Genomic DNA, 13,858 nt, shown 5'->3' with positions numbered 1-13,858 from the left:
ACCCAAACCCAAACCAAACCCAAACCCAAACCCAAACCCAAACCCAAACCCAAACCCAAACCCAAACCCAAACCCAAACCCAAACCCAAACCCAAACCCAAACCCAACCAAACCCAAACCCAAACCAAACCCAAACCCAAACCCAAACCCAAACCCAAACCCAAACCCAAACCCAAACCCAAACCCAAACCCAAACCCAAACCCAAACCCAAACCCAAACCCAAACCCAAACCCAAACCCAAACCCAAACCCAAACCCAAACCCAAACCCAAACCCAAACCCAAACCCAAACCCAAACCCAAACCCAAACCCAAACCCAAACCCAAACCCAAACCCAAACCCAAACCCAAACCCAAACCCAAACCCAAACCCAAACCCAAACCCAAACCCAAACCCAAACCCAAAAACCCAAAAACCCAAAACCCAAACCCAATAAACCCAATAAACCCAATAAACCCAATAAACCCAATAAACCCAATAAACCCAATAAACCCAATAAACCCAATAAACCCAATAAACCCAATAAACCCAATAAGAAATGTCCAAGACCAAGACCAAATTAAAAACATTCAAAGTCAACATTTATCAATTATCTCCACAAGTATCAATAGACATTCAATATAACTTCATATATATGTTGTACTAGCTATTGTAAAGATGTAGTATCACTTTCATAAGGAGTAGTGTACATTATCACAACATACAAAGAACATGTCACATTTTTTTCAAACCTTCATATCACATCATGCACACAACAACGAACAACACTTCAAATTGATGTAACATATAGTATACCATGATTACTTCATGATGATGATAGAATAATCAAAATTCATGTCATATCTGTGGTGCACAACTCCATCAACTATTTAACATTTTATTGCATTGTTCACAATGAACATAAAAGATGGATCCTCGAAATCAATCACATATCATGACATCATCATGGTCAACATGTATTCCAACCAATATCAGAATTTGGAAAACATGAAATCTACCACACACTTTTCATCTTATGTTTCATCCGCCAAATGTTATGGTCAGTACAGTCTGTAGAGATTAGTCAAATGAATCAAACAACACACTTGAAACACACATAAAGATGATCACTATCATTGTAGTTCATCATGATTTATTCAAAATAATACAATCCATCAACTATAAACATGATCACTTGCTGAACAAAATTCAATAAATGAGATGACGACCACAAACATGAACACACCTTGCACACCATCCATGTAGTACATGCACAAATCATGAAAATCATCATATTGAACCTTTGTTTTCAACAATGAATCACAGCAAACAAACGCAAAATACAACAAGGTCACTTCTTGCAATGAATCATACAACAGATGAAAGCGCACCACCAACTCAATACTGATGACACATATCAGAATTATAATCTGATGTCATAATGATGAATGTATCATTAAACATTGAATCCATTCGATGAACAACATGATAGATTCAACATTGTTGCAGACCAAGTTGACTACAAGTACAAATTATTAAATTGTATCGATTAAGATTCCGTCATCTGCTTGCTTAACAGTATATCAATGAACCATTCTTGCTGTTGTTTGTGAATGGTTCATTCGTAATCGTTTTGGAGGGAATGTAATAACGAATTTTTGCACGTCCATTTAAAAATCGTAACAAACTCCAAGAGTTAACATCACCTACTTGGACGCGCAAAATTCACAAGATGTGTCCACCGACTATTCATACCACTTTGAAGATGAGAGCACTCAATGTTCAACAATACAACAACTACCAAACAATCGGATTCACACAATAATTAATACATGAAAAAAGAGCTGTTCACATTTCAATCAGGTATGATCCATAGGTGAGTCTGTTCAATTCCTGGTTTGTACTCATGACATTTAGTAAATAAATCACCACCCTTGATGAAGCGTTGTCGAATTCAAGGCAATATTTTGAACATACATGCCTTTTTCATTGAATGAAACCAAACACCAAAAAACAAGAACACACCTCCCTCTCTCAATTAAATCAATTCAATAATGTTCATCTCATGTGGTAAACATTTTACGATGATAATGTAGAACAGTAGCAACTCTCATCACTCACAACTACCAACAGGAACTCAATATCAATGATTCAGTCATCAAAAAGACTCACTCGCATTAAGATTCCATAACCATGTTTCGGGATAGGACTCAACAACGATAATTCAATATTCCATCCATGATGAAAACAGCATCCATGAATTATGGCTGATTTTATTGAGGGTGTATAATCATCTATAGTGGTTCACAGCAACAATTACTTTGAAGATCAATCATGGAAGCTGTTCAAGGCCAACATATCACTGAACGATTCTTCAATCAACGTTAACGGTATCCAATTTCGAGGGAATACCGACTTTTGCTCGTCCATGTTTAAATTATGACCAACTTCAAGAGTTACATATCACCTACTTGGACGCACAAAATATATGACTACTTTCACGTTCAACTCGAACGAAACAGCAGCGCCTTACTTCCTTATATCTTAATTGATGGAAATATTCAAGTTTTGATCATTCAACGATAATTTTAAAGGATGGTCAACCACCACAGGACCTGATTTTTTAGTACAAAAATTGGGGTTATCTCGATATCCACTATAACAACAAGAAATCTTTCGCTTAATATCTCCTTCCTCTCTGCGTGGGACTAATTGATATTAAAAACAAGTTATATATTGTTATATTGAATCTTTTTAAAAATCCTACTGAGAGGAATCCTTATCAATTTGAATGGAATCAATGATCAATTCTATGGTATCCGATCACTACAACAATACTTCCATCATCAGTTTCATTCCAGTATCTTCACATCCAATCGGAAAAGTTCACAGAATTTTTAAAAATTACCTGTTGAAGATCACTCGAAGAATAATTAGAGAATACTCCCAAAACGTGTTGATCACTGCTGAAAATGATGTTGACATGCTATACAATCAATTTCAATGAACGACCATGTCAATTCATGATGAAACTTGCTGATGACGGCCACAACAACGCAGGGAGTTTTGGCGCGTTTTTTTTACAATTTTTTTTTTGAAGAATATCAAAAGTCCGCTGAGCAACAACTCCCACAAAAAGGATATATGAAACCACAACATCTACTTCACCAATTCGAAAAATTCCAAGTTCAGCAGATAGAGAAGAAGAAATGGAGACATTTTTGATGAATTCATTACATGAGAACAAACTTTCGAGACAAAGACCGCATCTTCAATTTTGCTGGAATGTCATTATCGCAAATCAAGCGCCCCAAACGACATGCCGCCCGCCAAACCCTTCAATAACTACTTAGTAACTACCAAAAATTCAACTCTCTCTATATTCTATGGATTAAAACCTAATATCTATCCAAGAAATGGAATCGTTATTTTAGATATTTTGGTCGAGAGGGACATTTGACGTGATCTGACCGGGAAAGCTCATTTTGATCCTTAATATCTCAACAACTACTTCACAAATATTAAAATTTTCAAAACGTACATCTAGACAACATAAATACCTAATTGTTGATATATAGTATGTAACCTAGAAATCAAAGATCATCATGAAAAAAGCCTCTGGAGAGAAACGTGCACTTCCTCACAAGTCAGTTTCTTCAATTTAAATCTAATAACAATATTCCACACAGTTAGTTAAACAACATATTCAAATAAGAGATGATATCAATCAGTATTTATCGAAATAGAGCCAACCCTCACTTCAAGTTTTTGCTTGAATTTTGAACTTTGAAATTTTTTAAAAATATTCCACCTCCAGCGAAAAACCGACTCTCCAACATAGGAGCTGATTCATTCAACAGGTACATCACTGTTCATGTCACAAACAATACAAACACTCTACAAAGATCTCATACACACTACACTCTACGTTTAATTATCAGGAGAATATCATGTCAAGCAACATCACCCTCACGGACATATTCAGCGGTTAGGAGTATAACATTTCCGCGTCAGGAGTCAGTCATCAGCACACAACCATAATATTAGTGTTCTACATGGTGAGTAACACTTCATATATCAATTTGAGATACAGCTGATCAGTATTTATTGAAAAAGAGCCATATTTCATGTTTTCGCTGGACCTCTCTATCATTTTGAACTTGGAATTTTTGAGTCCAAAACATTTTTAAAAAAAATTTCCAAGTCCCCAAAAACCTTGTTTTCCAATGTCCTTGCTTCTCTCTGGTTTTACAGTTTGAAACACCAGTCCGATAATAAATAATCATCCTCTCTTCATTTACAACATTAAATTTTTTTTTGGGCCAATTTACCTTCAAAATTCAGAGTGAAATAACTCAACAACCACTTCACATCTCTTAGAAATTTCAACACCATTAGAAAGGAAATGAAAAATAGCCTAGGATTTGAGTATATCTCGTCCTCAGCAGTTAACTTCGGACCGTGGACAGGACTTATTGAAAACAAAATTTTTTTTTGATAGTAAAGTCGTTAAAATGGCTCAAAAAAAAGAGTAGGTGGAGCCAAACCCCACTGATCATGAAAATCACTGAATTAATTCTTTATTTTCAATGTAGCCATCATGAATCAACACAGGCTATCCATGAAAAATTGTCAAATGTGACATGAGCGAATCTTTCTATCACACAATGAATCACAACACTCCACAACATCAATAATAACACAATAGAACAAGATCAACACATGAATGATTGCAACAACTCTAGGAAAAAACCATGTCTCATACAGTACAGTAGTTCCTCGATTAGAGCGGAGCTTTAGGAATTTTTGAGGACTCCGCTCTAATAGTGAGTGTTCGTTACACTTTTTTCCCACCATCAAAAAAATGCCTGCAAAATCCAGCCACAAGCAGAAGAGAAAAGTTTGGTCCGTCAAAGAGAAGAGAGAAGTACTGGCTTACGCTAAATTACATGGCAATACTGCAGCAATCAACAAGTATGAATGCACCGAGTCATCTTTTTATGAGTGGAGAAAAGACAGCCGTGTGAACTCCAAAGAAAAAGTTGAAGGCATACGAAAGAAAGGAGGAGGAAGGAAGCCTGTACTTGATGTCGGTGCAGAAACCAAAGTAGTATCAAAAATCAGAGAACGTAGAACCAAGGGATTGAAAGTGAGAACCAGGCAGGTGAAGAAATGGGCACGAGATGCGGCAGAATCCGAAGGCAAGATACTTCAAGCCTCCAATGGCTGGTTTGACAAATTCAAGAAGCGAAATGATGTTAATGTAAGATCTCCAAATTTAAAGCCTCTCAAGCTCACAACAGAAGTATTGAATGATTGTGAACAATTCCAATGCAAAGTGATTGATATCGAAAAGAGAAAGGATGTAAAATGGGTAATTAATTATGACGAAACATACTGCATGAAGTGGATGGAGGATGGTAAAGGTGTCACCTTAGATAAATCTGACAACAACAAATGTAAAGCACCAAAGGGAGAAAGGGACAGATTCACCACAGTTCTGGCAGCCGCTATGAATGTTGAGAATCTTACTGTGAAGAAAGCACCTGCTTTCATTATTTTCAAACAGAAAAAGGTTCCAAGGAAAGAAGCAGGCGCCATCTTAGTAATGAAGCCCAACGTGAAGTTTACAGCACAAGAGAAAGCGTGGATGGATAGACCTAGGATGAAAGAGTATTGTGACATGGTATTAATTCCTTTCCTAAAGAGCCTTGATGGTCATAAACTCCTCACATTCGATAATTTAGATAGTCATGTCCACTTACCAATAGTTGACCTACTAAGGGATAAGGTCAAAGACATTACCATTCTGCCTTTACCAAAGAATGCTAGCGAGGTTATGCAGATGTGTGATCTTTCCATGAATAGATCGTTCAAATCAAATTACAAGCAACTACAAGGTGAGTGGTATGACAACCAGGCTGACAGAATTGAGAAGGGTACTCAAGAAAATTTCTATAGCGTAACCAAAAAACTTATTCTCGAATGGATTTCCAATGCGTTGAAGGATGTACCTGACTCAGTTGTGGTGAACGGATTCAAAAAAGCAGGGTTAGGTCTTGCTAAAGATGGTTCAGAGGACGATGACGTTCAATGGAAACAGGTACAACACTGTTCTTCCAACTAGTGACTCCGTTCAATTTAAGCACAAAATAACACTCAAAATTTTCTGAAAAATCAGCACTCCGCTCTATTTGAACACTGCTCTAATCGAGGAACTACTGTAGGTGGAGCCAAACCCACCCCACTCAACAGTAACCTTATCTGATTTTCTTCTCTTGTAACGAAAGGCACAATTAGGAACTTCCCACGAATCAGACACAGCACAAAACACTTCGTGCAACATGTCAGACTGATTTTCCCAATTCTCAACAATCCATTTCTTCACCAATGTAAATTTCACAGTCTTAGTAAGCTTCTTCTTTGAGGTCTTCAATTGATTCCAATTAATATTGTGAGTATATTGCAACACGTCCGCACATTTCATGAAAAAAGAAAACCATGCAGTATCCTTTCGTTCAGCTTGTTCAATACCTAATTCGTAAGTTTCATTAATATGTTCCTTAATTGAACTGGGGATCACCACTGGCTTGTTTTTCAATTCGGGATTAGAATATTTCTTGCCTCTTGGTAGATATAATTTAAACTCATCTATGACAGTACGAGGTGGTTTGAAGCGCTTAATAGTTGAATCTTTCACAATTTTCTTTAACCCTGAACAATAAATCATATCAATTTCATTAATAGTAATATTTTTGTCAATAACTCCATGTTGGAATTCAGTGTAATTGAAGCATAAGGTGATTGCTTGTCTTATGTAATATTCAGCTGATTCATGTCGAAGATGACCAATCCAAACGCTTATTGGAATAGCTCCTAATGATCTGACGCTATCAGGTCCATAAATTAATACTAATGTAATAAAAATCATGATAATACATCCAGATCGAAGACTTCTCATTGAATAAATTATTCCAAGATGTGTTTTAGAGGAAGATTTGAGTAGGTTAGATAAATCTTTCGACGTGACTCGGTGGTTATTAGTGATTTGAACAAACAAAGGTTCATCTGTATAATTTGCGGCAAACGAGAAATCTTTCGAAGTGAGAAATTCTTTCCAAGTTTTAACTCCATTCTTAAACATTGATTTGTTTCTCACGTATAAATAATAGAGTAAACTGATCACAGGACAATATTTTTGTGATTTCTTTCCATGAACACATATTTTGCGTGTCTCACATCCTTGTAAATGCTTTTCTTTTCTAATGGTCATGTAAAGGTTTACGCTAAATTCATCTTCGTCATGATCTTTCGTTTTAAATTCAATATCTGACAAATTCATGTGAACAAGAGAGTCTCCTCTTAATCCAGTGTATCTACCAACGAGAATTAGTGCTTTCACCATTATATCTGAAAACTTGTTCATGTCAAGCTCATCGATCCATGCCAACATATGAGTGTTCAATAATGCATTAACTTTAAATGTTTTCTTTCCGTACTTTCTCACTAAAGATCGAAGCACTCCTCCCACCAATTCAGGATGAGCACTTCGTGGTGATTCTCCTAGAATTGGATTGAGTTCAATTACTCTACAAAAAGAATTACAAAAGCAATCTTTGACAGTTTTGTACGCATATCCATTCTGTCTTGCCCAAATTAAAAATAATAAAAAGGTCATCTTTTTGACTGGAAATGGTTGTCGCTGATATTTGGAAAAGAGAAATTTTTCAGCTACCACACTATTATAGAAATAGACGTAAGTCCGCATTGCATAAAATTGATATTCCTCTGTTCCTTTCGCGAAGTTAAGTGTCAAAGTTTCTTTTAGTCCCTTGAACAACTCGTCCAAATCTTTAGTGAAATCTAGTGGCTCGATGGATGGAATTAAATCTTTTGGCTTTTCCTTTTCCCTTGGTTTCAATGGTTTTGAGTTGTTGAGTACTGCTTGTATCTTTTCATGGTTTCTTGAGAGTAATTCCGATTCATATTGATCTGTCTCGGGTCTGTCGTGATCATGGTGAGGCATATTATGAAGTCGTTTCTTCATCTCTCCGACATTCACTTGAACAATGGTTGGAGTTTCATTTCTTCCACCAATATTTGGCCGTACTTTGTCATCGTATTTCAATAACTTTTTAATATGATCCATAGCGTCTTTTTCAAAGTCCTTGTCACTTTCTTCTGTCCTAGTTTTAAATTATTCAAACACTTCTGCCAACTGTTTGAGTTCTTCACGAGATTGTGTTTTGTTCGGATTGTTAACAATTTTTAGAAGAGCTGTAAGTAAATGAGGAACTTCATTCGACGGAACAGCATATTGTTGTGAGTTGGATCTGACAAGGAATTCAGAAGGCGTTAAAATGTCCTTCATAGTGAATTTTTTGGTATTTCCCTTCTCACAGTTGTCATTGGATGGCTTGTGATCCATTCTTGAATTATGTTTGGAGGAAGCACATGGACGCTTCAAAAAACAAAAAAGCTGATCGTCATCATCATCGGTATCAGTTCCGGCATCATCATCATCTGATGATGAAAGTTCTGCTTGGCGTAATTGTTTTTGAGACATTTTTTTTCAATTTGAGCGGGAATGTCACAAATGACAGGTGATTCTTCCGTCAAAGTCATACCTCCAGCGAAAAACCGACTCTTCAACATAGAAGCTGATTTTCATGTCACAAACAATACAAATACTCTACAAATGTCACATACTCACTACACTCTACGTTTAATTAGCAGGAGAGGATTATATCAAGCAGCGTCACCCTCACGGACACACTCAGCTGTTAGGAGTACCACAATTCCGCGTCAGGAGTCAGTCATCAACACACGAGCATAATATTAGTGTTCTACATGGTGAGTAACACTACATATATCAATTTGAGATACAATTGATCAGTATTTATTGAAAAAGAGCTATATTTCATATTTTCGCTGGACCTCTCTATCATTTTGAACTTGGAATTTTTTGAGTCCAAAATATTTTTTAAAAAAATATCAAAGTCCCCAAAAACCTGACTGCTTGAGACAGGAGCTGTTCTGTTCAACACATGGTTCGAATATCTCGTCACAAACAACAGATACATACACAAACACTCATGAATGACGTATATATCAAATTGTATTTCTTGACGACAACCATAACTATCACAGGACTTCCTCTTCACATAACATACCATGGTGGTGATCATGAAGGTACCTAGGAGCCACAAATGTCATAGCATGCTTACAATGATGTGTACAACATCCTCTGTGATTATCTGGATTCAAGTAGATGAAGAATGATAATGGTGAGCCTCTCCTTTGAGAGAGTCATTTTTTCGCTGAGGCTACTATCGACACATAAATATGGATTCGCCCTACGGCTGTCAGAGGCTATCACCAACCTTCAAAATTGGTCCAATGCAAGATCTTGTGATGTACTAACGTATTCCAAGTTCAATCATAAGGTTGCCATCCATGACAGACTCTAGACCATATCAACCTGAAAGTTATAAAATTTACTATCAGACATTTCCAGCGAAAATCTTCGACAATCATTTTTCTCTAAAATGAGATTTCAGCCATTTATTCGCAGCTAGATCTCATCGTTTCATGATCAAATAGAGCGATTTAAACAGTTTAATTGTTATTTGCAAGGGTTTGGGCATCCATAATGGGCCTAGAACCCAACAAATCAACCCATCCTCACCAAAGAACAATGTTTTTTTGATAAGTAGTTATTGAGATCAGACTCCCAAAAAAAGTATGTTTGTTTGCCATTATCTGTCACCTCATGCAAATATCTCATGTCCCAACGACAGTGGTTTTCTGACCACTCTATCACCGATGAAGAAAAACGCCTGTAGTTTAAGAGTTCATATCTCAAGAACCACAACGAGTTAGAGCAAGTGAATACCATCAAAAGATAGATAAACTCAAACGACTAGGGGGTCTCTTTTGAAGAAATAGTGTGATTATGTCTGGTTATTGAGAAAATCGCGGAATGCCTCTTTCCAGGATTTTATTGACCACAATAAACCTCAGTAAAACTCCCTTTTACTACCTAATTTTAGTCTCCGAAACATGGGTCAAAACCAAAACCCCGTCAGCACTTATTTTTCAAAGTAAATCTTCATATCGGCTTCAATTTCTTGCCGGTTCCTAAAAAGTATACCATGTTCCTTTACCTTCTTTACAGATTGTTCTTCCGCACCAGATTCATAAATGTAATGCCAAGTGAATTGAACACCACCATAGGTTACTGAGTTTTCAAGCTTTCCATCTTTGATGAACTTTAGATCGTCCTTGCGAGCTTGTAACTTTCCAAGGGTTTCCGTTTCCACTTTTTCTTCAGTTCCAACAATTCCATGAAGTATCAATTCGAGTAATGAGAAATGATACTGCTTTGGAGCTTTTTGTTTTCTTTTCATTGCCTTTCCTTTTCTATCTAAAACATAAAAACGTTTCAATAATTTATCCATATCTGTTTTACCCTTTTGATCACAGTAATGAGAATCAATAGTAGAAATTGTGGCTTGTTTCAACAAGACTTCCACTGGCTTCTCTTTGTACATAACAATAACATAATCAAAGCTTGGGAAAGTTTCGGATTCTGGAATGAATAATACTCCCGTTCCTTTCAAGAAATTCCTTCGATCGAGAGTGCTTAAATCCTTTAGATCAAAACTTTCTTGTAGGTTAATTTCATATGATAACGTGGATGTTGTGGGGTTTGAGCTCAACTTATTTGTTACATAGAATTTTCTTTCTAAATGTTTACCAATTCCATACTCTTGTCTCACCAAGTGTTTTTCAAACATTATTCCTGTCGCTGAATTATGAACATTCTTCGGTATGTTTGGCATGTCAAGTTTTGTGCAGTAGTGATGGAATAAACATCTCTTTGCTGGATCGTTAATGATAAAAAGTTTTCCAAGAGAATCCTTGTACAATAAACCCTTATCATATACAACCCCTGAAACACGATCAGGTCTTCCATTTAAAATACCAAGAGCAAAAAGATCTTCCAGCGTCTTTTCAAACTTTTCCAACTTATTTTTGTCCAATGTACTAACTAATAAATCCAATCTTCGATCATATACACCACGCATATTCATGACAAATTGGTTGAAATCTTCATCAGTACCCTTTTTGCCCTTCAAATAGTTTGCCAAGTATCTCAACTCTCTTGGAATTCTTCCTGTTACATGGGCTATTCTTTTATCCTTTGGATTCAAACCAAAGTCTGCTACCAGTGTTTCAAACTCTGTTGTTGTTGGAGGAATTATTCTGACCACTCTTTCTTCGTCTCCTCCTGGTAAATTATCTTCAAAGGAACTATGAGCACTTCCGCAATATACGGTAACTGTGTGCTTCTCTGATGTATCTCCTGTCCATCCGGTAAAATCTTGGAAATAAGCAAGGGAAGCAGGAATCTTGTTGTAATAGTCAGGTCTGTACAATTCATTATGTTCATCAAACAAATAGAACATAGGTCCCACATTTCCAAAATGTGTGCTCAAATGACGGACCACATTTCTTGCTTTCTGTAATTCAACAATTTGGGTCGTGGAAAGAATGTCACTATTCAGAGAAAAGAACAATCTACGCAAGTAGTTATTGGCACCAGCCTCCTGATCTGTGTTGTAACTGCTGAGCCATAGTCGACATCTTGGAACATAAAGTACTGGAATTGAATTTACAAATGCGTAGGCAACTATCAAATAAAGTGTATATGATTTTGAAACTCCATGAGGACCCGATAAAACCAATCCAGTGGTTTTTCCGTTAACAACATTGTTCAGTATATCAAATCGTTGCTGAGTTAAAAGATATTTCGCATTTGGATTAAAGCCTTTTGGAGACAAATCACTTTCTCCCGTTCCAAATACAGGAAGATCGATAAATTTTCCAATGAGTGTTTCCAGTTTTTTCATGTTCGTTGGATCTTGTAAATTACGGAGATGGTCATATCTTGCATTTGTTCTTTCCTTTCGTAAATTTTCAGATATTTCTCCTTCCAACTTGTGCTTCCAAAGATCAAACAACTTGGACGGTATATTAATTAAAGAACCTCCTTCGCCAGCCTTTCTCAATTTGGTAGTAATCCACCCAGCAACAGCTTTGCAAGTATATTCTGACACTGAAGCAAAGTCCTTGTCGCTTTTCATAATCGTGATGGCATATTGCATACATTTTTCTTCTGTTACACCTTTCACTATTTCCTTCTCTACGGCAGCAATAACTTTGCTGAGAGTTTTGACATCCAATGAAGAAACTTGATCAAGACTCAACTCAGCACCTCCTTTTGAAATTGGTTCGCCCAATTTTTCTTTGATTTGTTTACTCACTGGCTCCAATTGCCATAGTGAATATTGTCTGGTCATTAATTGATCGAGCACCCAAAATACAACAGTTTGACAAGTGTCGGAGAGTTGAGGAATGCTACTCTTGTTATAAGTACTTTGCAGTTGATCAATGGCATACTTTACACCGTCCAACTTGATATTCTCAACAATGTTGTGGAGAGATGAGCCATCAAAACCAGCCTCATACAAAGGCTTCACCTTTTCAACCGACAAACCAGCACCACCCAAAGATTTAGGAGAAATCAATAGTGAAGCTACTTGTTCGGCATTCCAACTCTCGTAATCAGTCAAATCGAGAGTGGGTGTTTCGAGCAAGGATGTAGTTGAAGATGACAATGTTGAGTCGTTTGATGTTTCTACTTCTTGTGAACGAAGTGCTGACAAACCAGCACCCAAAGATTCAGTGATTGGTTCGGAGTATGAAGAAACAATTGGAGTATTACTATCGTTTGTTGATGTTAGTTCCTTCTTGGTAATTAGAGGCGATGCGGAGATTGGGGAAACAACATCCTTTACCTTGATGACTATTAATGATGAAATATTTGTGGTCCAAATTCAATAACTAATTCAACATACACTTTGGAACTCTTAGTTCTAGCTTTTCATCAGAGCTTTGTTGAGGATTTGTGGAAGGAGGTGATGACGCAGGGTTTATATCAAATGATGATCCTCCTCTTCTACCTCTTCGTTTGCCTCTCTGTCCTCTACTTAACGAGTTATGGGAAGGAGTATTGGCTGAAGCACTGGTTGTAGAAGAGTTTGAGCCCTGTGGGCTTGTGTTTCCAGCCTGTTGAGTATTTGTGGAAGGAGACGATGAAGCCTTATGATATAATATTCTTCCTCCTCTAGATCGTCTTCTTACCGGGTTATTAGAAGTAGTATTGGGGTCGGATTGAGTTTCAGTCATTTGATGACCAATGTTATTCAAGGATTTTTGGTTCTCGGGCGTTATGATGATCAACCTTCAATTAAGGCTAGACTTCTTGCTGGAAAAAGAGTTTTTTTTCGTTAGGGTTTTTGGAGAGTGGGCGGGATTTGTTTTTTACACTTCAAATACGAGGCTTATAGTCGTTTTTCTCCGCTCTATTAATTGGTGTTCTTTCACAATGTCCCTAATACACGATCCCTACACAATAACAACAATTCTTATCATTAAACGGACTTCTAAAGCTTTAAACGATGTTCTGTACTCAGTTGTGGAGAGTGGATTTATGAAAGCATGTGGTGATTGTTTTTTGGGAAATCCTATTGTTGAGATTTTATAACTTCCCGATTAATCATTTTTGATTTACAGAAACAATACAACCGGTTGAGAAGTGAAAAAAACGAGAAAACAAAGGGGAAGAATTACTGGGTCATCATCCCGGTAGTCTTCACAAATTTCTTGAGAAAAGAAATCAAAGCTTCTGTGAGCTCCCCAACGAGATATTTCAACTGCATACTTAAGATTTGTGAAAATGACAATTCAATTTATGACCTCGGGAATGAAAAGTTAATACAACGTTACCAAAATATTAGCAGGATGTAATGAA

The 13,858-nt window shown here is 36.8% G+C and overlaps 4 protein-coding genes across 4 annotated transcripts; 1 reads left to right on the top strand and 3 right to left on the bottom strand.

The window, feature by feature from the left end:
• Positions 1-4,843: 4,843 nt before the first annotated feature.
• On the top strand, positions 4,844-6,106 carry C9374_006533 (uncharacterized protein; the record flags this gene model as incomplete). The annotated part of the gene is made up of 1 exon (XM_044696404.1): positions 4,844-6,106. The coding sequence occupies one exon, from the start codon at positions 4,844-4,846 to the stop codon at positions 6,104-6,106; it is 1,263 nt and encodes a 420-aa protein (XP_044547224.1).
• Positions 6,107-6,169: 63 nt separating this feature from the next.
• Positions 6,170-8,128, bottom strand: C9374_006532 (uncharacterized protein; the record flags this gene model as incomplete). The annotated part of the gene is made up of 1 exon (XM_044696403.1): positions 6,170-8,128. One exon carries the CDS (start codon positions 8,126-8,128, stop codon positions 6,170-6,172), a length of 1,959 nt encoding a protein of 652 aa, XP_044547223.1.
• A 48-nt stretch (positions 8,129-8,176) lies between these two features.
• Positions 8,177-8,545, bottom strand: C9374_006531 (uncharacterized protein; the record flags this gene model as incomplete). The annotated part of the gene is made up of 1 exon (XM_044696402.1): positions 8,177-8,545. The coding sequence occupies one exon, from the start codon at positions 8,543-8,545 to the stop codon at positions 8,177-8,179; it is 369 nt and encodes a 122-aa protein (XP_044547222.1).
• Positions 8,546-10,070: 1,525 nt separating this feature from the next.
• C9374_006530 (uncharacterized protein) lies at positions 10,071-13,233 on the bottom strand (the record flags this gene model as incomplete). The annotated part of the gene is made up of 2 exons (XM_044696401.1): positions 10,071-12,850; positions 12,903-13,233. 2 exons carry the CDS (start codon positions 13,231-13,233, stop codon positions 10,071-10,073), a joined length of 3,111 nt encoding a protein of 1,036 aa, XP_044547221.1.
• Between the last annotated feature and the right edge of the window lie 625 nt (positions 13,234-13,858).

Source organism: Naegleria lovaniensis (assembly GCF_003324165.1).
Source record: "Naegleria lovaniensis strain ATCC 30569 chromosome Unknown tig027, whole genome shotgun sequence".
NCBI classification, from domain to species: Eukaryota; Heterolobosea; class Eutetramitea; order Acrasida; family Naegleriidae; genus Naegleria; species Naegleria lovaniensis.
This window is presented reverse-complemented; position numbering and strand designations above follow the sequence as displayed.